The 22,679-nt window shown below is 52.9% G+C and overlaps 4 protein-coding genes across 4 annotated transcripts; 1 reads left to right on the forward strand and 3 right to left on the reverse strand.

Annotated features, from left to right (window-relative positions):
* Positions 1 to 324: 324 nt before the first annotated feature.
* Positions 325 to 2,100, forward strand: SPSK_08947 (Phosphotyrosyl phosphate activator (PTPA) family protein; the record flags this gene model as incomplete). The annotated part of the gene is made up of 1 exon (XM_016735531.1): positions 325 to 2,100. One exon carries the CDS (start codon positions 325 to 327, stop codon positions 2,098 to 2,100), a length of 1,776 nt encoding a protein of 591 aa, XP_016587877.1.
* Positions 2,101 to 2,515: 415 nt separating this feature from the next.
* SPSK_09843 (uncharacterized protein) lies at positions 2,516 to 3,155 on the reverse strand (the record flags this gene model as incomplete). Its single annotated transcript, XM_016736411.1, has 2 exons — positions 2,516 to 2,973; positions 3,143 to 3,155. The coding sequence occupies 2 exons, from the start codon at positions 3,153 to 3,155 to the stop codon at positions 2,516 to 2,518; spliced, it is 471 nt and encodes a 156-aa protein (XP_016587878.1).
* A 6,240-nt stretch (positions 3,156 to 9,395) lies between these two features.
* On the reverse strand, positions 9,396 to 11,024 carry SPSK_09062 (copper fist DNA-binding protein domain containing protein; the record flags this gene model as incomplete). Its single annotated transcript, XM_016735642.1, has 1 exon — positions 9,396 to 11,024. The coding sequence occupies one exon, from the start codon at positions 11,022 to 11,024 to the stop codon at positions 9,396 to 9,398; it is 1,629 nt and encodes a 542-aa protein (XP_016587879.1).
* A 7,071-nt stretch (positions 11,025 to 18,095) lies between these two features.
* Positions 18,096 to 18,347, reverse strand: SPSK_10936 (uncharacterized protein; the record flags this gene model as incomplete). Its single annotated transcript, XM_016737167.1, has 1 exon — positions 18,096 to 18,347. The coding sequence occupies one exon, from the start codon at positions 18,345 to 18,347 to the stop codon at positions 18,096 to 18,098; it is 252 nt and encodes an 83-aa protein (XP_016587880.1).
* Positions 18,348 to 22,679: the final 4,332 nt, after the last annotated feature.

The raw sequence follows: 22,679 nt of genomic DNA on the forward strand, positions 1-22,679 counted from the left end.
TGGCATGAATAATGTGTACCGTAATCGAGAAGGAACGGAAACGAAGCAATTTCACGTGCATGAAGATGAGTTTTGAGTTCTAGAGGAGACGAAGCTGTCAGGCAGTGTTAGTTGGTAGTTAGTGGGGCCAAGCTGTCTGTATTAGGCTAGGCATTGGCGTCATCTCTGTCCTACTGATGGTGGGGTCCTACACGTTACAGGAGGACTAAGTTCTACCCGCACTCACTCTTTTCCATCTCACTGTCTCCAAACCCATCAACAACCTCACGAGACATCTTCAGGTCCACGAGCGTAGTTGTCTATGTCTTCTACGTTCGAGCTACGATGACTTCGAGTACTCTAGGCGCCTCTGGCACGCCGGCGCAGGCGCCGGCACCGCCTGCCGCTACGTCAACTGCGCCAACAGCGTCAACTGCATCGCCTTCCAACTTGCTTCCTCCTCCACCTCGACCGTCGCCATCACAAACGACCACGCAGTCTCTGCCGTCTATGCCGAAGCTCGACGTCCTTCCTCCCAACAGTGACACAGCCCCGCACACCTTCCTCCGTCCCTCAAAACGCATTAACGACGGGCCCGACGTCGCCCGTTTCCTCGTCTCCAAGGCCTACCGCGACATTGGCCTGTTTGTCATGCAGCTGAACCACTCGCTATGCCCGCGACGGAAACTCCCGCCACCGACATCGACAGACACAGCTTCTGTACCTGCTGCATCATCAGCAGCGGCCGCGCGGCCGACGCCGTCTACCACGACGCTCTTTACCCTCCAATTCCCCAAACGCAGCGACGACCCGCCGTCGGTGCAGCGGCTGCAGACGCTGCTGGCCCGCATCGCCGCCATCATCGACGAGGCGCCGCCGGACCCGGGTCCGCGACGGTTTGGCAACGTCAGTTTCCGGGCGTGGCACCAGCTGGTGGCCGAGCGCGTCGAGGGCGGGCTGCTGGAGGAGTACATCACACTGGGTCGTGGGTTTGCCGCAACGGAACGGGACAGCGGTAGCTCTGGCGAGGCCAAGCACGACGCCAAGCACGACGCCGAGCACGACACCGAGCACGACGCCAACCCCGCGCAGGCCATGGACGAGATCAGGGCCTATTTTCTCGGCGCCTTTGGCAGCGCCCAGCGCCTCGACTACGGCACCGGGCACGAGCTCAGCTTCCTGGCGTTCCTCGGGTGCCTCTGGAAGCTGGGCGTCTTTGCCGACGGCGACGCCGGCGCGGACGGCGAGGCCGTCGAGCGCAGCCTCGTCCTGGGCGTGCTCGAGCCGTACCTGCGCGTGGTACGCCGGCTGATCCTGACCTACACGCTGGAGCCCGCCGGCTCGCACGGCGTCTGGGGCCTCGACGACCACTCGTTCTTGCCCTACATCTTCGGGTCGGCGCAGCTGACGCGGCCCATTGGCCTGCTGGGGCGCGAGGCCATGCCGCAGGACGGCTCCGCGCCGCGCGTGCCCAAGCCCGCGGATATTGTCAAGCCGGACGTGGTCGCCGCGCAGCGCGAGAGCAACCTCTACTTTTCGGCCGTGGGCTTCATCAACGACGTGAAGCGGGGGCCGTTTTGGGAGCACAGCCCCATTCTGTACGACGTGTCGGGCATCCAGGACGGCTGGGGCAAGATCAACAAGGGCATGATCAAAATGTTCAATGCCGAGGTGCTGTCCAAGTTCCCCGTCGTGCAGCACTTTGTGTTTGGGTCGCTGTTCTCGTGGGACGAGGACGCGGCGGCCGCGGCGCCCGTGCCGACAGTACACATGACGAACCATCCACTGGCGACGGCCGCCGTGGCAGAGTCGCTCCGGACCCCAGCAACGGCGCCGACAACATCGGCAGGGCCGACCGGCGGAGCTGCACCGGTGGCGACAGGTGCACCGTGGGCACAAGCCACGCGGATGCCAGGTGCCGTGCCCGGCAGCTTGCCAGGACCTGGCATTCCCTACTCACGGGTGCCTGCAGGGACGGCCCGACCCGGTGTTGCACGTTCTACGGGCCCCGTGACGGCCACTCGGGTCCCGCCACCACCGACTGCCTTCCCGCGGCCGGGTGCAGAGAGCTCTGCCGCAGGACAGGATGCAGTTGTTACAAAGGCTCCATGGGCGAAATAAACAGGAGTACGTTAATATACCTCAATAAGAGCAACCTACAAAATGGAAACAAAACGAGCCTTGATTATGTAAGTGTCATCTTTGAATTCGTCTGGGTATCTGTTTTGTCTGGGTATCTAATGGTATTCGACAAAAAGGTATCTGGGAAGAGAGATTTGTCAAAAATAACAGGGTATAAAGGGACAACAAGTCTGGATATCATAAAAGTGTCAGGGAAAGGAAAGGAAGAAAGAAATGGGATGCAGGGCCAGCAAGAACGGACAGTTCTGGCTTCCCGCCACCTGTCGCATTACAAGCCTCTGGTGAAACGGCTTCGTCAAGCTTCTTGGTACGACCACATTGCGGCTGGTTGTCGCTCGTCCTGGAAATTATGCGGCAGCTGCAGATATTGTTAGCCGTGTTGCGTGCATCGTATTTAAAATTCAGCGTATATGTAGGTTGCATCCGACGTACCAGGAACAGGGCCGGCAGCGGCAGCTTCGGCCGGCTTGGCCTCCTCAGCAGCAGCGGCGGGGGCAGCCTCGGCCGCGGGAGCAGCCTCAGCGGCAGCAGGAGCGGCAGCAACGGGCTCAGCCGCGGCAGCGGCCTCGGCGGCGGGAGCGGCAGCAACCTCGGCAGGAGCAGACTCGGCAGGAGCAGCCGCGGCCTCAGCAGCAGGGGCGGCAGCAGGGGCAGAAGCACTCTCAGCAGCAGCGGGAGCAGCGTCAGCGGCAGCCGGTGCGGCAGCAGTTTCGGCGGGCTTGGCGGCCTCCTCAGCAGGCTTCGCGGCCTCTTCAGTGGGTTTGGCGGCAGGGGCAGCGGCAGGGGCGGCCTTGGACTTGGACTTGAAAATGGACTTGAACTTGGCCTTCAAGTTATCCAGCGCGTCGACGGCTATGGGACAAATTCGTTGGTGTTAGTGACGTTGGAGCGGTGAGCGGAGTGGATGGAATCAAAATAAGCGCTGCAAATCAAGAATGCCCCTGATACAAAGGCAGAAGACAACAGAAACCACAATAAAAGACACAAGCACATCGTCTGGGCGGAGAGCAGCTGTACGTACGAACACCAGGCATGGTTGCGGTTGGAGATGGTTTTGTTTGTGAGAGAAGACGGTGAACAGAAGCTGACGAGGCACTGGCTGTTAGCTATACGTATCGGCCTCGCTAGCGGTGCCGGTTGTTGTACAACGATACCGCTGGTTCTGTCGGGAAGCGCCGAAGCTAGTTTGTGGCGACTTACGACGATGTGGTCTGAGTACGGACTTGGACGGTGGTGAAGCGGTGAGAAGAGAGAAAACAAAGGGAGGAGGAAGAGAGAGATCGAAACAAGAAAAGAAAGGAAAATGGTTGGAAATAGGCCAAGGAGGGGAAAGTGGAAGAAGAAATACGGGAGGCAGCCGTCCCATGGCCTCCTGCCGTGCCATTATCCCTCTTTCGTTCGTACCTTCCCACCCGGACGAAAGACAAAGCTGGTCCCTCGTCCGCTCCTGCCTCTTATTACCGATTGGGATCTGCACGTTCTGGGTGCATATCTCCTATCGGCGCCCCTCATGGTGTGCAGAAAAGCGCATACTGGCCTGCAGGATGCTATTGGCACGGCTCGTTTTTCGTGAACAGGAGTGGCCCTCTGTGGTTGTCTGTCGGGCGGGCGCCGTAAATGGGTCAAATACGGCAGTAAATTGCTCTTTTTAGGGAGGAGCACTTGGACATGTTGTGCCTGTTTCCAGTTGGTGTTTCCCCTTGTGGTTGTGTTTTGCCAAGATCGCGCCTTCCCCTCGCAACCCCTGCGAGCGCCAATGTTGAAATTGCGCGAGGAGGAAGGAGGGCCTGGACCCAACGACGACTCTGTTGTACCTGCAAGGAAGGCCCCCAACCAGTGGCACCTTAAAACAAGAAAGAGCGGAGTGAGACCATCCCTCGAACACGATATCACGCTCCTTCGTTGTTCTTGTTTGCTGACACAGTAGATATATTTCGTGCTTCCCTGTTTGGCAGCTACCGCTCTTTCCAGTTATTTTTGGCTGCATCGGGGCCCCTGTTTTCACCCGCAAATAAGAGTCAAAAGAAGGCAGCAACGACCGAGGATAGCATCGGACCCCAGTTCCCCGCCGAATGTTTCCGCTTCTAGGCGAGACCACCCACTGCTCTTATTTTCGCTTGTCTTTTTCTCCTTTTGCGTGGCTGGTATTATTACATCCAATACACCTTGCTCACAAAGATACGACCCTGCCACTCTGACAGCCTTATCGGGATACACTACGATGTACGTTGTCTATTTGCGCCATCTCCTAGCGGACCCATCTAACGTGCCATCGACCCAAAGCTTCTCCAATCGTCGCGCCATGTGCACTTCCATCTGACCCTGCTTTCTTGTTTGCTTGCAAATGTTCTGCGCCCGTTGTATTTTCGGAGGCGTATGTTCCAGTCCTCAAACAGCCTAGCTTGGCCCCGACGACAACACCCCTTCGGGATAGAAAGCGAGGTGCAGTTTGTCGAACTATTTGTGCCAAGTGATGGATTGAAGAGAAGAGTGATAAGAAGAAGAAAACTAAGCAAACACTCACAGCCTATGGTAAACTTACTTTGACTTGTGCAGCACTGTGCCGCATTCGGAACTCGAAGCATGCCATGTGCTCTTGTCATGCATATGGAAGTGTATTTACACAGGAAACGATGTGACGAGGATGGACAACAGCAAGCTATCCTCGTCACAGAATAGCGTTACTGACAACTTTTTATGGCGACAGCATGCGAGACATCACATTCTAGAAACTAACAGCGGGCCAGATTTGGATTTGGGCTTGAAGCACCCTTTGGCCGTCACACAGCATAAGTATGCCGTCATTGTGCCTTTCCTTCTTTCCGTGCCAAATGCCCCCGCATGAGCTTGCAGTTCTGTCCAATGAAAACGACAGAAAGCACCACTCCTTGGTCATTCGGTACCTGAATAGGACCATGGATGCGCGCTGATTAGAAGATGGCGAGAAGATGAGCCGAGGAAAGTGCCTGACGGAGAAGGAGAGCACCAAGGGTTGCAAGGAATTCATCACGGCACAGAGTTGAGAGTCAAGGTCAGCCCAGGGCACAAAACGGAGGCGAGAGAATAAGGAGTATGTGGAAGCGAGAAAATGCCAGAAAACAGATGCACCGCAATATATGTCTCGCAAGTTATTCTCATCTCTCTCGTCTTTTCCCCTCTTACGTTTATCCCCGTTTCTGACGAATTTTGACGGAAATACATCCACCTCATGCAAGGTCAAGCTTCGATACGATGGTCAAGTAAGACAGGTCCGACGAGAGAAACAGTATGGATATAAATCCAAGACTTTGGAAAACGACGTCATCAGAGGACAGGAAATTCAACGAGAAGGGAAACGAGACAAGAAGAAGCAGAAATGACAGCAAAAAACAAACTGGAAGTGAGTGAATTACTATTAAACAAACAGCGCATCCCGACGAAACAAAAGGAACACAAACCACCCAGACAGCATAACCAACGCAAAACCCACCGGGAGGCGGAAGCAGACGGCCCCGTTTACATATGGATATTCGCCTATGTCGCCTTTGAGCTGTTCTATTCACACTATAAACCACAGTGTGGATGTGTAAGTACTACTTGTACAAAGTATGGTGTAATAAGTCTTACCACATGCCACGGTAAACCCAATCCTCGGTAAACAGCGCAAATCCTCCCCATTGCGCGCTGCTGTCTCCATATCACGAAAATATACCGTGTCGAAACCATGAGCCATGGGACAACAAAACAGCGAGCGAATAAGACAAATGTCAAAATGCGAAGGTTACTTAATTGACCTCTTTTCCACTTTACTAAAGATAGGAAGAAAACAGAAAACCCCTCATTTATAGCAAGGAGGACTCGTCGGAACTCAAATAGTGGCAAGCTCGCAGTTTTCTGTTTTCTGTTTTCAGTTCTCCGACTTTCTATTCTTCGACATCAGACGTCAACGACGACCATGTAGACAGCCTCTCACGAAAGGCACCCTGATATGGGTTGACCTCGGACGCCTATCAAGGCTCTACCAAGACTCTCTCTTGCAACAACACGCATGGCCCAAGGGATCAAATCGGACGAGACAAGTCCGGCAAGCAGACAAACCGACGCCGTCTTGAAGACCCGGACCGCTCAAACGCCTCCGCCATCACGTCTGAACCGCATATCGACATATCGATACCGATCACGGCTATGCTCTCCCACGACAGAGCAACTGGCAGCAACCGAGCTTGTGAGACAAAAGGAAATACGGACTCGTCCTTGACCTCGATTCGACTTGGACTTGGATGCCGCCCTGGACTATGCTGCCTGAACAACAGACAAGCAAAGTGACTGTCAAACGACTGGCAAACGGTCGACCATTCAAGCAACAACGCTGACCTGCCCACCTGCGCGAGGATATCTGTGGCAATCACTCGCGACAAATGACCAGTCAAACCTTCAGCGACAAGACCAGACGGTGCTCCCCTCGACAATGATCCCCTCCGCCAAGTTCTCTTCGCTCCGATGTCTCCTCGCTGGGCCTTTTCGCGTGGAGCCCAGACGTCTGGGACTCATGAGCGTTGTCAACATTATGCGCAATCAGTAACCGACTACCGTGCCTTGTCGGCAAATAGTTTTGTGGTCTTTTTTTCTTGTGTGTCGGACCCTCTTTTTTCTATCTTCGACGGACAATCCTTCAAAATCAAGGACGACATCGGCAGTCGGCCCGTCGGAGATTCATCGGCCGCCGGCCACCAACTTTTAGACAGTTGTTGTGAGAAAACCGCGGAATCCCATTTTTGGCAACTCCTTTTCCGCACCAGGCCCAAAAAGCAAGATGACCAAAGACCGCCGCGAATCCCACAAACGCGCACCAAAAGACCAAGAATTGCGACATCCTGCAGCAGCGAAGAAAAGGGAATGGCTTGACATTTGTTCGCTGCACTTTGTATGTTTGTCATGCAACACAGTCCAGCTTCATAAAACGTGGGGGTCCATTTCCTTTACCAGTTCTTTTCCCAAAGCCTCGCCCCTGGAATGGTGACTCCCATGCCATCCCCCCTCACATTATTTTCTATGCGAGAAACCAAAAATACGTCATCAGCACCTAACGGGACAAAAAAACGAAACAGAGGGACAGAATAGCACACAAAAGTTGGCTCCTCTTTAGCCCCATTCGCCTCTCGCTAAGCAGAGTAACTAACTGCTTGGTGGATATTGGAGCTCCCTTTACGCCAGTTAAGCACTGCCAGGAACCGAAACCCTAATGGAAAATCACGAATGCGAGACGACCACGGGAAACGAAAGGGAGCCAAGCGAGAATGGAGTCAGACGGCAATGTTGCTTCCAAAAAGGGTACGCACGAATGACCAAAGCAATGCAACAGCCGACGAGGCAAACTACAAAGTTACAAAGGGCATTGGAGCCGTTCATGAGCCACACGCTCATCCTACAGATATCTGTCTTTCCCCGTGGCATCCGCAGCCACACTTTCCGGCTTCTCGCGTCTTGCGCCTCGACCGGCACCTTTCACCACCGAGACGACAATTTTGACAGCAGACCGCGCCAGTGTGTCCCGGTGGACCCGGTGAAACTTCGTCAACACTAGTTACGTCGTAGTGCCGTGCGTCGTAGTGGTTCGGTGGCTAGCGACTTGCGTGCCTGAGTAGCCGATGACAGGTCGAGACAGTGTATCCCAACACTCCATACGAGGCTGGCACTAGTAATCGGAGACTAGAGCAGATGGCACTCGTTCCATTACCCATAGTTGCCCTTTTTGACGTTTTACCATTACGGCATATTCTGATGGCCGGTCGGACATGCATTTCGGCGAGGTCCCAATTTTTCGGCATTTTAGAATCTCCTCGGTGTCTGTTTTTTGACGGGCTTTTTTTTACTGGAGTTTTCTATTGGAGCCAGGACCCATCACAACACCTGCACTTTTGCCTCGTCCCTGGATGACGCCGGGGCATTTTGTTGCAATTGCAAGGTGCTGGCTGTCGGAGGAGGTTTACATCGGACTATGGAGTCATTTCTTCGTACGAGTACTTCGTATGTTGTAATCCAGTGTCTCGCAAAGACCCCGTCTTAGGGTCCCCCCAAACGGCCCCTAGAAAGTGACACCCACAGCGTAAAACGGAATTGACAGGCATTCAGACCTGACCCATATCTCCGTTTTTGTATGACCCCACTCCCATCAAAGTGTCGTCTTGCCCGTTTTGTATTCCCGGTCACGGATTGGGACTCACCAAGGTCACTCATAAAAATGCGCCAAGGTGGGTGAAAACGGTCAGACAGAACCGATATTGCAGAAAAAGTGCAAGTGCGGATAGATTTTGGCTACAATAAATTCCACACATGGTCTTCAAAATTGTAATGTCGCTTCATAAAGATATTTGTCATTTCTTGTAACGCCAATGCTTCCGAATTTGGCCACCGTCTCAAAAACAGAAACGCAATAGAAACCGGAATACTCCGTCTAAAACGGTAGGCAAAAAAAAAAAAAAAAAGACGCTAAAATGCCCTGGTTCCTATTCCTGCTCCTGCAATGAAAGAAAAAACTCCCCTGTTGGCGCCCCTGTATTTTTGTAGTGTCATCTCCGTTTCTGTTGCTTTGCCTGCTAGCTGCTCGGATATATATCTTGGTGTGTAATGGGAGTATATTTGGTGTGGTTTTTTTGTTTTGTCAACTTCAAGCGCCGGCCCCGTCGTTTCATCATTTGCTGTCGTAATGAAATTCACGAATTCCCCGGGAAAAGGGGGCGGAATCAAAGTTAGCGAACAAAGGAAAGGGGAAGTTTGTAAGAGAGAGAGAGGGAGAGAGAACGAATGGGTGTGGATGTGTCGTTGGCGATAGCTAAGCAGCAGAGATGGCAAGCACGTATGCAGCAAGAGGAAAAAAACGGTTGTAGTATGCAAAAGAATTGAAGACGATAGAAAACGTGAATGGAGTATGAAGATGACGAGCTCCAAGCAACAGAGAGAAAACGAAAACAAAAAAAAAAAGAGAGAACAAAAAAACTAGAACCCAAATGGCCAAACATATCCTCCCGAAAAGCAGTCATGATGATGGATTTTTTCACGCCTTTAAGAAGCAAACCGTCCCGCAAAACAAAGGGATCAAAATACAAGAACACCCCCGTGTGACCTGGCCATAACCCCGTGCGAAAAAACATTGCGCAAAAAAACGACAAGAAAAGAAATAGTGACAAAGACAGATGCGGAGACATATCCGCCGCTTTCAGAGAAAAGTCGGAGTTGTGCTTTTCGGTAGGTAGATTTTTATCGCTAGATTTGAACAGACGCCTTCTAGGCCACGTTCACTTGTTGGCCCAGAAAGAGATGACGTCTGACTCGGGCGACTCGGTCATCGAGGGGAGGCCCTGGTAGTCGTTCATCCAGAGGCCCGATTCGTCGTCGTCGCGACCCGCCACCTGCGGCATACCAGCCAGAGACTGGAGAGTGGCCAGGTCGTCGCTCGCACCAACCAGGGGTGTCGGCAAGAACTTGTTGCCGGCCTTGAGGTAGCGCAGCTCGTTTATGTCGCTGCTGGCCGTGTTGGCGCGCGCGTTGGGAGCCGATGTCGCTGCCGTCGGCAGGTGGAAGCTGCTGTTGGTGCGCGAGAAGGCGATGCTGCCGCTGGCTGCGTCGTTGAGGCCGTCGTACTCGTAGTCGTACTCGTAGTCGTCGAGGCCCGGCACGGTGGGCTCTTCGGCCTCCGAGACCTCACCGGAGGTGCCCGTTGTCATTGTCGGGGCCTGCTCGGAACCGTTGTATTCATAGCCAAAATTGCGCGTAAAACCAAAGGCCTCGGCCGACGCGAACTTGTCGTCCGTGCTCGTGCTGAATCCACGGTCGAAATCGAGGCCGAACTGGCTCCAGTCGACGGACGGCGCGCTTAGGCCGGCGCTGAAGAGCGGCTGATCGACCTGCTCGGGCGTAAAGGAGTTGTAGTTTGTGAAGCCGCTGTTGTAGCCCACCATGCCCATGTTCAGCGGGGCAAGCTGGCCAGTGCTGCTGGCACCGCTGAGCTGGGGGAAGCTGCTGGCGAACAGCAATGGCGAGGCGGTCTCGGAGCGCGACCGGCGCTGCTGTGTCAACTGTGATGGAAGGAACGTGCCGCAGTTGGTGGCGGCAGCGGCGGCAGCGGCAGCTTCTAATGAGCAGGCGTCTTCGGCGCCGTTGTCGGAGTCGTTGCTGTGGTTGTCGTCCAGTTCCTCGTCATCGTGCCGGCTCGAAGCTTGCAGGAAGTTGGTCAGGCCGCCAGTGCTGCGGGCCGAGTTGATGCGGTTAATCGGATAGGGGTTGGTCTTTTGCGAAATCGCCTTGGTGTGCTTCTGAGACAGTGGCTTGTGGTGGCCATGCTCGTCGAATGTCAGCGTGCCTTCGGACCGCGTTGTGTTGGCGCGGCGGCGGCGAATTGGGTTCTTATTGGATGGGTTCGCGGTGGCCGCATTCGATCCTGACGGTGCAGTCGACGCGGCACCCATCAGCGCAGCCTTCGCGGAGGAGGCGGACAAGTCATCCTCACCACCACCGCAGGAACCCGCCTCTTCTGGGTCCTGGTCGGCGGACTCGGGGACGGTGTCCAGGTCGTTCTTGAAGGCGCAAGAGCAGCGTCCGCCATGGTTGCAGCAGCAGCTTTCTCTGTGGCCCTCAATGGCACCGAGGTGGATGCACTTGTTCGTCTTCTCGCCGCAGTCGCACTTGACATGTGCTGAGCGGTTCTTGCGCTGCGACCGGCAATGCTGGCATTGCGTTACTGGCCGACCCTTTTTGTTGATGTGTTGTAATGGCCGGTCTAGTCGACAAGAGTTAGCAACGTCTGGGTCTGAGAGCATACGAAGCGCCGTGCTTCCGGTCCCACGGGACATATGTGCTTCGGTCTCGTCCCAACTCCACTGAGCACATTGTGCCGCCGCCATAGCCAGCAAGTAGTTTGGTGCCATTGGTTGCAAACTGCGAGCTGCAAAGGTGACTGATGCCGTCCATTTTTGCCGCGCAGGGGGTGGGAGCGAGGCTGCAATGGATGCGACCACAGATGCTGCGGGCAGATGCGCTGCCAGAGGCAAGGAGCTGCAGTGCGGAAGCCGACTGAGACCACCAAAAAGCACAGCACAAAGCCAATGGCAAACCCGCACGGCAGATGCGCAAGCCAAATGCAATCGAGCCCATGCGAACCAGAGAACCACCGGATATTAAGCTCCATGGCGGACGAAAACGAAAATGGACATACCATAATGTTGGCAATTGCTGACGCGGTGCCCGCGAACGCAGGCTTCGCAAGCCCATTTCTCACCGTCAATGAGCATTTCTGCGCAGGGACGACAGAGCGTGTCGTCTTGGGGTAGGGTTGTGAGTGGAGATTGGTCTGGCGAGTTGCTGGCTGGACGGAAAAGGGAGACGAGAGGAGGAGAAGAAAGGTCGGGGGAAAGGCGATAAAATAAAGGAACCCCAAACCCTCTCGGGGCGTTTAGAGACACAAACCGGCTAGGAAGCAAGGCGAAATAAAATACAGAGGTTAAAAAAAAAAAAGAAAAACAGAAAAAAGAGGAAATAGGACGAATGAAAGGAAAAAAGAAGAAAATAAGAGAGCTAAATGGAAAAGGAAAAAATGTGTACTGGAGAAAGAGACGAGAAGGAAGGCGCGAATGAGAGGGAGCAAAAAGGAAACGAGACTAAGAGAGACCAAAGAAAACCGGGCCTAAAAAAGGATGGAGCGCTGGCGACGGGTGATAAAACGGAAAACGGAACACGGAAACACGCTAAGAACTGAGCGAGTGTCGGAGCTACCGCTATGGCTTTACTTTGCACTGGGGGGAGGGGGGGGGACCGTTTGACCTTGTGCTGGGAAAGAGGAAACTGCGTGGACCGCTGGGCCTGACCTGGAACAGGCAAGCGCAGGCCAAGCTGTTGTGGGTGCGGCAACAGACAACAGACAAAGAGAGCCGGGCGCTGCAGGGACAAGGGCGCAGTGAGCTTGGCTGTGGAGGGTATCTGGAATGGCAAAAGTGCCAGACACGTCGAAAGGTAGAATGACACAGAAGGAACGAGTTCGTCTGTTGCTTTGACGACAATGTGGGAAAGAGCGATGGGTGAGCAGCCAAAGAAGCAGGAGAAACCGGGCAAGCTTGGCTGGATGAGCGAAAGAGGAAGGAACGGCAGTCGCGAAAAGGCAGCTAGTAGCTCGAACGGCCCGCTGTGACGTTTTGCTCGAGGTTTGGTTCCTGGGGGGTTGGTTGTTCGTCGGATGTCGGGCAACACGTTCGATGGCAAAATCTGGAATGGCCGTGTATCGTATGAGAAGGTCGTATTGTCCCCCAAGTCCGTGCTGAGATGGTTCAGGGTGTGGCTCGTCCTGATCGTTCTGGGTCGTCTGGGTTTTGAAATATAACGGCCGCGTCGCGACGCCAGCTTTTTGTGCTTTTTCGCCGTCTGGTTGCTTGTGCCGTCGTTCCTGCTGCTTTTTGCACGGCGCAGTCGCAGTCGTAGTCGCAGTTGTGTTCGCAGTTGTGTTCGCAGTTGTAGTCAGAGTTGTAGTCACAGTCGCATGTAAGGTACCAGCTTTGTTGGACAGATTCGCGTGGCGGACCGGTTGGACCGCTTTTGCTTCTGTCTGCTTCAGAGCTGTGGTCGAGCTTTAGGTCAGCGGCTCAACCGAAACAGGATGTGTGTGACAAGGCCCTTTTGGCTTTGGCGGACGGGATGTTGGTGGAGGATCTGCGGCAGACGGGTTTCCGTCAAACCTTCCTTTTCTTTTGTCCTTCTCTTTTGCTTGTTCGATGTTGTCTACTGACTGGAACAGAGACCCAGAGGCGAAGGGAAGGAAGGAAATAATGCGACAAAGTAGGTTTCTTACTTTTGTATGATCCGTCGGAGCAGGCACACAGAGGAAAGTGCAAGCAGTACAAATTCTCGTAAGCACAATAGAAGAGGAAGGAACGGCCGTGTAAGTGGCGAGAACAGGAAGGAGGGAGTCAGACGCAGCGAGTCGGGGCGGCAGAACAGGACTTTTGTGGCAGCACGGACGGAATGAACAGAGACAAAATATACACAAGAAACAGAGGCACAAGCCAATTCGAAAGCAATGAAGACGAGCTTGATGAAAAACAGAACGAAACTGAAAAAAAAGGAAGATATGTGCTAGCTGTTAGGTGTGGACCTTTTGCTTGTCAGGCTGGATCCTCGATGTGGCGTGGCATTCGGCGGGCATTCTGGGGACGGGAGACAGAAAAGAGACTAGACGTTGGCTGTTGCAAGATCGAGAGCAACATTCAGGGACAAGGGGACAACGACGACGGAGAGCGAAATGAGGGTTCGCACGGGTTCCTTTTATTCTCGCGTTTCCCAATTCACGCACGTCTACGGAGTGTGCGAGAGAAGCGAGACAGGCTGGTTCTCCTCTCGTCGTGCTGGGCTGCTTCTACGTATGAAAAGGCGCGTGGGATGTCAATTTCAGATGGGGGTGTGGCAGGCAGGAGGAAACCGGTCATCGAGGAAACGAGGGACAGGGGGAGAAAAAGAACATAAGAAAGAGAGGAAAGTACGGCTTCGTCTTGCAGCTCGATACTTGCATGTCCAGTAGCATGAACGTGGGAGGGTGCTGTAGCTGGATACATTGTTTCGTCCAAGAAAGGCACCTAACTGCGCGACTGGCAACACCCAGCCGCCAAGCAGTCTCGCAGTGGCCTGGCAGGTCTGGTCGCCGAAAGACGGGGCCAGAAACGCTCGAAGGTAGGAGCGAGGGACGAAAGCAGAGATGGACAGACAGCGGCTCCGTTGTTTGCGGGTAAAAGAGAAGCACGCCCTTGGCGAGTTAGGAAAGAAGAAGAAAATGGAAGGCGCATCGCTAGGGTGAGGGTGCTCCACTCAGGTTACAGAGGCCTAAACAGGACTAGGACATCGCATTCGGGAGGAGGGTGGGGAGTGTCGACGTGGGAAAGCTGGCAGTGGGTGAGTGGAAGGGACCAGGAGAAGAGGTTTGGTGAGGGCTGCAAGCGGAAAACGATGGGATCCTCGAATCGCCAGCGGCTTCTGCAATGCGAAGTCTTTTCCACTTGGCAATGCTCCAGCACCCCCCTCCCCTTTCGAGAACAATACATGCTTGGGTTTTTCTGCATTTTTGCCGCCATTTTGCGCCGGTCGCGCTGGAGAACGCAGACGGGTTTAGCGAGATGACGAGCCACTCGACAATCATTTTCTTCTAGTTTTACGGTATGTCGTACGTATCTGTGCATACGCTATATTGTGAGATACGATGATTGCCCGATGCTTGTTGGATTTTCGCGGACTCCGCCCGACAAGCAAGCTCACGGTGTGGAAAAAGACGAAGGCTGAAAGGTCTGTCCTCCGAACACCCACTGGAGCATCATGAAAATAGCTGCGGGGAATTGGCTTACCAGGGGCAAGTTTCGTGGCTGTCAAGCAACAAACACTTTGAGCTGTTTAGCCTCGTCTGGCCGTTGCAAGGTAAGCACGGCGTCGATCGTGACGTTGTAAAGGACCATCGGACATGCGTCGCAGTGCGCAATACAACACCAGCTACGGCCTAGCCATCGATTGGCACCAAGATTTGCTGAGCAGAGCTCGTTGCCCACCGTCCAACGAAGACAAAAGAAAAAGTCAATCGGGCTGGCACCACCTTTACGAAATACACGGCCGCTGCCGCCGATGGGTCGACCATTCGCAGTGACAAGTGATATCCTGTCACAGCGAATGCACGGTTGAAAATTTCACTTGGCCCCCATCTCGTCGGCGAGTCCTTTCAAACAAAAGCGAGCTTGGGCCGTCGTCAAAATTGCCATGGCCCGTTTCTTATTTGCTTCGCGTCGCCAGAGAGAGGAAACGATCAACGAGCTCGCGCTGCCTTTCGTCCTGTGTTATACAATGCAATATTGTAACCGAATAAGATATCTTTGCCTTTTGCTAGGGCAGCGGGTGGGACGGCCAGGAGACGAGACACCGCAGTGCTCCATCCACAGTGCATCATTCCTGGCCTGCAGCGGCGACAAATAGTTCTGTTTCTGGCAACCCGCAGTTGCAAGTAATTCCACGAAACCTGCTGCAAGGCGCTCTCTCTTTTCGGTGGCTCGGCGGTTCTTTCCTCGTCAACGAAAGTCGCTGTTCGACATCGTGGCCCCGTTTTTGCGATACTTCCGTCACTGTCTCGCTCTTTGAATTGAACCGTCGTCCAGTCCAGCCCGTCACCAGCCCCTACGCGAGCACCTGACCAGTCCATCAGAGCGCGTTGGCTGTTACGATTCTGTGGTATTTCCCGTTCGCCCCTGGAATGCCCCGTATTGGGGTTTAGCAGAAAAACCGGGCTGCCTGGTTCTTCACTCTGGTGAGCCGTCTGCGCTGTTCCTCGTGGCCCGTGTAACGCTGTAGACTAGCCGCGACAAATAAAAAAAAACAGCCATGGCGCAATGTGTGGCGTTAGTGACTTTCACACTTGTCCTGTCGCTAGCGTCTGCCCGCTTTTTGCCCCCATCACCTTACCTCCTTACAGTGCGTTCCTCGACGGTGTGTGGCGCTAATGAAACGGCCTGGCATAGCAGGGGGAAACTGACAAAATCCTTGACATCAGAAAATAAAAATATAAAATTAAAATTGACAAGCACAGCGGCAAACCTGGCTATCTCGCTATTCCGTTTCTTTGCTGGTGCGTCCGCAGGTTCCTCATCGACACAGTGGTCTTAGCCAGGCCCTGGACCGGCCTTGTTTTTTGCCCTGGCTGCTAGCAGGCAAAACAGACTAACACGGTGTCGCCATACCTGTTCTGTGGTGGACAGAAATTCCTCCTTTTACGGCCTGTCCTTGTGGCAGATCGTAACGAATGAAAGAACGAACAATACAAAGTGCGATCCTCCATACTCTCTTCCTCTCATCCTGGCCATCCGCCAATGCCGTTCCAATTGATAGTCACTGAACCAAGGATGCAAGGCGGAACGCCGGGCCCGTCGATGCTCGTTAGTCAGTCGACAGGCAGGACTGCCGCCGTTTCCGGGTCCTCGTTTCGATCGACCGACATATATAGCCACCTTGCCCGAGATCCCGCGGTAGTGATCTTTGACAGTACGAAGTAATGAGGGAGATGAAATGGACGACAAAAAACAGCAGGACTAAAATTACAGGAAATTGGGTCGACTGGTCGTACGTCAACGTTGCAAGTAAACGGAGAATGTTGTTTGGAGCGTAACCTCTCCTGGAGACGGAGCATCGTCTGCGTGCCTGAGAAGAGAGAGGACCGGCGGATACAAGGATAGAAAAAAACAGAGTGCGGAGGACAGAAAAGCAAAGCTTGACACAAACTGGCGTGTCAAAGTGGAAGTGGAGATTGCCATTTTGCTCTTGGCTGGACCAGGCCAGGTTTCCGCTATCAAAAAAAAACCAAAACAGGCAAACGTTACCAGCCCATCAGAGCCGATGCTTTTACGCAGTTCAATCGAATAAGCAGGAACGGCAAACATGACTGTAAGAAAAAAAAAATTGGCCAGAAAAGAATGGCAGGGCAAGTCAACCCAGGGTTGTGGAGTGTAGCTCGCTTGCCTGCTGCTCCTGCAAGATATTACTCAGTATTGCCGTATGTAAAGACAAGACAATCGATGGACCTGCATTGGCCTGAGTTGGTGGGGGACAGGTGCAGGTGCAGTGCAGTGCAGTGCAGTGCAGGTGCAGGTGCATGTGCATAGCTATTGCAGCAGAGAACGATGCACCACCAGGCACAGACTTTGCAAGGAACAACTGACTGTGTCGTCGATTAAGGCTGCGGGGTTGTCAGCGTTGACGAAATTTTGAAAACAATCCCAAAACGACCTGGCATCAATTCGGTGTCGGCCCGTTATTGTTCTGACCAAGTACATCGTAGTGTTACGAATCGTCGCCCAGCAGGGCCAAGTGTTCGCCAGTGCAACAATATGTCAGATTATTTGTCTCGTCGTTACTCGATGGTACTCGCGTGTCTTTCCTGGTATTTTGAAAGGGGCCAAGAACCAGAAGGGAAGAGGGGGCCCCATAGCTGGCCCCGTAACGTAACTCAGGGTCCCGATTGCCCACAAATCGGTCCAGGGTAGCTGCGATGACGTGGGTACGACATGATAATATGGAGCTGTAATTACTCCGTACTTTGAGTTCGGCATGGCAAGTTATGTTCCAAGAAAAGCACAAAACCACAAGACGACAAAACACCATAGATCGGGCATCCGCGCCAGCAGCGAAAGAAGAATGTCCGACGACAAGATGTGAGATGTCCGAGGATAGGCGTCGGAAAAATTGACGCCGCCTGTGATCACTACAAGCGAGAGCGAGTAAAAGACAGCCAGCAAGTCTCCCATGCACAAGAGAGAAAAGAGACGAGAGAAATGCTGGCTTGGGTGGTCGTGCAGAAAGCAGAAGATTGTCCAGTTGGAGAAAAGCATCTCTCCCACACATCAAGCCCGCGCCTTCCCCCAAACTTGTGCCTGTCCTCGTTGTTTTACGCGGGGGAATTGGTGGGGTGTGAGTGTGTGATTCGAGGAAACTGCGACCTGCAACCTGCAGGTGAAAAAAACTTCATGACGTTTTACAACCTGTCACTGGAAAGGCCCGTTTATCTCCCGTTTTGCAGTGTACTTTTGCACGTCATTCGACAGACGTGGGGAGAGCGGCAAGGGCAGCGGCAGCGGCGACTTGCTCGAAAAGCTTTGCACCTTGCAATTCTGCTTGTCTCGCCGATCCATCTCTCAAGCCCTTCCTCTGACAGTCGATGAGAGACAGACTTTATCGGAGCGAGACAGCAAGGCAAAACCTGACTTGCGGTGAGAGTACAAAAGACCGCCGCCCGTGAGGACGACAAGCCTGGGCAATATTACTAAAGAAAACCCTAAAACAGTAACAGAAAGGCGCGGCAGATGGGTCCTTACATCGTACAACACAAACTCCCGTATAAGCGAGCGAATTACGAAATAGACAAGCGCGGCTGCATGCCTTTTTCGAGGGTCAGTGTCGCGACTGGTCCGTTCTTTTTTTTTTGCTCTTCCTTATTAGTGATGCATCGCTTCTTGTCCCATCCCTCCGCGTCCTGCCCGTTGGAGAACATAATCACCAAGCAAACGAGCAAACCAATTGTTTCCGCGGCCGCCCATGCCGCTTGCGTCCGTCGAATCCCGATGGAGAGACGGAGAGGGGTGGGAGAAAGTGAAGAAGCACGGTAACGAAAGAATGCCATACCACATCGCCAGCTGTCTGGGAGATGTTGAAGGCTGCTTTCCCTTTTCGGGAAGCCAGACGGGCATTGTTCGGAGTTGCTGCAAAAAAAGTACAGCATACAACATACTCCCAAGCGTTATGCACTAACAGGAACAGGATGGAGGGGCCACCATGGCCCATCCCTCACAGGCAATTCCTTCCAGCCCCTCGCCCACGGACATCCTTCCATCCACCCCATTCTGTTTTCGTGATACATCAAAGCCTGCACTACTCTGGGCCTGCGTCGCCGGTGCAACACGTGAACTGCATTACTTTTGGAGAGAAGCCATGTGTCCTCGCACGTACGGAAGTGAGGGAACAGAGACAGAGAAACAAGGCCTGGGGTATACATCGTACGTTCCATGTTTTCCCATCGTTTTGCCGAGGGAAAGCGCTGTCCCTCGCCCGCTCCTTCCGGAAAGATGAGGACGGAGGGGTACGGAATACACGCAACACCAGGAGAAAACCACACTTCCATAAAAGAGAAAGGGCATGAAAGGGCAAGCACGAGCGCTATTGCAGTCCCAACGAGAAGGAGCGAACAGGCTGTGCCCTGTCTGGCAGGAACAGCCGCGCCCTGTCGTCAAACTGTCCCCCTCTCCAAATCTTTCTTTTCGCGGAAATTTGCAGATTGTCGGCCTACGGTTGCACGTAACGATGTTCGCTTACTGTTTCCTCTTTGTTGCATGCTTTTAAATCAGGTTTTCCGGGGTCAATTGGCTCCGGCTCGCCGCATGGCGATGGACTCTGCCCTGTGCTATTTTTTGAACTATTATTTTTTTGGCTATTATACCTAGTGGCATAGCGAGTTTGCCCTGAGAACAACAGTCAAGAACGCAAAAACCCCAACAAAATCGGACGCTAGGCGATCAAAGGCTCTCGTCAGGCACCACGCCAGGAACAACGGGCTCGACGGTCGATGCGCTTTCTTTGTTCCTCGAAGGTGCTGTCTCGGGGCTTCGTCTGGCGGTCTACCTTCAAAGGGGCAGGTTGAAGTTATGCCCCTTTCCCGCGGATATATGAAACCAACGCCTCATCGTAAGATATGTGGAGAGTATACGGTTGACGGGGCAGATTTCGTTGCGATATGTCGTATTTCTCTATGTTTTAAAAGATCGACAGGAAAGACACCGACGAACTTCCACAAAATGGAACAAAGGAAAAGGTGGAGGAAGGATGGAAGGAATCTGACCGAAGTCAGTCTAGCATAGGTTAGTCAGTATCCCAACCATCGAGTCACAAAAAAAGGAAATTCAACATAATAGAGTTGAATGCTCTATTGAAATTTGCGAGGCGGTAAGAGCGTATTCATGGTACTTCTGTCGTTCTTGAAAGAACCTAAATCAAGAGGTATCACTCCATACGGTTGTCAGAAAATCTTGTTTGTCCACAGAACCGGCATGAATCCAAAATGGAGGCTCCTCGATGCGGGTTTGCTTCTATTTCACTTTTTCCCACTGTAACTGAATCCTTCCACCCCTCCAAATGAAGATGGCCAAAAGAATGGCTGTCTACTCGGCGTGCGGCGCTCCTGCCAGGACGCTCTCTCCTCCAAACCAGCAGAGCAGTGATTCCAATTCCCAAATCCATGCAAGCAGTAAATTCGTCTCGAGACGAGCTACGAAAGAAGCAAAATATGAACAAGTCAGCCCAGCCCTGGCCAAGAACCAGACCGAGCACAAAACGCAAGAGTTTCTTGGCAGAATACGCGGGGTGCATTGGTGGCTTGCTACTGTTGTCTGTTTGGCATGTACAGAATACTAAGGACTATAGTCATGTTCCCGCCACTGCGTTGTGTAAAAACGAGCATGGCAAGTGATATATCTTGTCGTTCGCTGGAAAAGTGGTGATGTCGGCCTGTTTTTTGCTGCATATGGAAACGCTGCATTTGTATTTCTCCGCATAAGGGCCTTTTGTTTCCAAATCCACTTTGAAAGGTCAACCAGCATGTTATTTTTCATGTGCAGAAATTGTTGCAAACTGCTTCTGTGTGCCAGGGGCGCTGTGTGACGGACAGGGTCCACGGCGGCTTGGCTGTACTTGCGACTACCCTCGCCATGTTTAAATGCCTGACGAAGTACACCTCGAAAAGGCACGGCCAAAAGAAACACCGTTGGCAATATCCTGGTTGCGTTTTCGATTTCGATTTGCGCCCGGTCACAAGAAACGAAGGATCGTGCCTCGCCGAGGAAAGCATGTGGGGACGGGACGGTGGAAGACATTGAGAATGAAAAGAAGATTGGAAAAGAAGACTGTGCATATGGGCAACTCGCCTAAAAAAAGACAAGCCCATGATCTGACACAAAACACGATTTGGCCCGTGAAATTGCCCGTGAATTGAGCCGGCCACTCCTCTCCACACACCCTTTCGGCATCTTTTCAACCCTGTTCATCTTGCTGGTTGTGCTTTGCGACTGCACGACCGTTTCCTCTCTCAGATTTGGCGGACGTAAGCTGGGCAGAGCGTCGTGAAGGCGGGCCTTTTAGGAACAGGGTTTCTCGTGAAGACGCCGAGGAAGATGTGCCAGTATGGAGTCATGTAAGATGCTGAAGCATGTCAACAACGGCTGGCATATGCACAATCGTCGATCGCGTTGCTCGTCTTGGAGAATACGGATACAACGTCAGGGGCAGGAACAGAACATGCAGCTTACACCCCCCCCTCCTGCTTTTTTTTTCTTCATCGTCGCTTACGACGTACGGCCCTTCATCCTCCTTCTTTTGCCCCGGATTTTCGTCAATGGCTTGTTTCCTTTCCCTTTTTTTTTCGTCCCTGCGTCTCCCGAGATCATGCCTTTTCTAGGACTCCCTCTGTGTGTTTGGCGTGTGTATTCTTGTCGAATTCGGCTTCGGCTGAATTTCTTTGGTTCCCCTTTCCGGTTGATTTCGATGTTTCCATTCTTATTCTTTTCCCCCCCTTTTCTCGGGAGCCTGCATGACGTCTGATCTTGCTTCCGAGGAAAATGGCACACTTGCCTTCTCGGCGCAATATGCTGTGGCATGCGATGCGAATGAGAACCTTCGTAGCTTCCTTCCCCACCGAGTATGCCCTCTCCACCCCAAAGAAGGCGGCCCGGGACCGCCCGAGCTGAAACGGGGTTAAAGGACAGGAGGGTACAATCCACGATTCATTGGGGTAAATCATCAATAATTCCCCAGGCCATGTCGATGGGATTCAAGCTTGGCCTCCGCGACAAAAGCCAAATTGGAATTGGACAAAAGACGAAGGACCGGTAACAAATATGGCAACACGTAGTCGATGGGAAAACTCGGGCAAACCAGAAAACGTGAGAAACTCAGGTGAATAGTCTCAGCGGACTGGCAGGGAAGCATGTGGCACTTCCTACTTTTGGTACATACATACGTATCGAAGTTCGCTATTACATTTCAAAAGGCTTCTACTTTCCACTCTGGAATACTTCGTCAAAACCCACTCCCAAGATGCCTGATCCAGGCCGTAACATGGCCAGGTGTCGTATGATGACCGATGGAGCTCATAACGAGACGCTTCAAGGAGCTGGAGAACAACTTTGTCGCACCTTTTGTTTTTCTTCGAAAACAAGACATTTCTCGGACAGGATGTCCTCCGAGGAGAATTCAAATGGGAAAATAAAACCCGACACGTCTGGTTTCGGGCCCTGCAGTGGCTTTTGGTACGAAAAGAGCGCTGGTCCGGCCACGGCAATTTGAAAGAATTGGGTGCTTTCTCCTGCTTGTGCTTCGCAACCGCGGAGAAAGCCCCATAGTCAGAGACCACAAATGTTTGGAAAGCCGGATTAAGAGAGTCTTCTTTTGTTCTTTCTCTTTGCTGACCGCTCTTACTTTCCTTTCGGCGGTTCTTACGGTTGCACTTTCCTTCTTGGTGCCGCACGTTCCTCAATTCAATTCTTGTTCTTTCTGCTTCTTTCCTAATTTAGGAGTGTAACATATCTTTCGGTCAACCCCATTGAGTGTCGCTGACGATCAAAATGACGACATGATGGAAGCATCGTAACCTTAAAATTGGAAGGAACAACAAGGGACAGTTCGGAGTATGAAAAGTTCTTTCCTCTCCCTGTCGTTCATACAGTCGTTCCTTCCAGACAAAGCAACAATGTTGGCAGCTTGGCTTGCGCACCACCAAATATGGCATTTGTAGTTGACCACCACCCTCCCTCGTCTTGTGTCCTCCTGTCAGCCTAATCCCCCCCCCCTTTCTTTCGATTTCTTCTTTGTCATGTTGCCATTTTGTCATTGCCTGCCACTTCGATGCAAGCCTCCTAATAAAGGGGCCGTTCTATTTGCCTTCGATGGCGGGTGCCCGCGTCATTCTACAGGCTCTGCTTGCTTCTATCCAACTTCCTAAAGAAGCAGCTCAGAAGTGACCACAGTCCTTGATG

Source organism: Sporothrix schenckii (genome assembly GCF_000961545.1).
Source record: "Sporothrix schenckii 1099-18 chromosome Unknown Cont44, whole genome shotgun sequence".
Lineage (NCBI taxonomy): Eukaryota > Fungi > Ascomycota > Sordariomycetes > Ophiostomatales > Ophiostomataceae > Sporothrix > Sporothrix schenckii.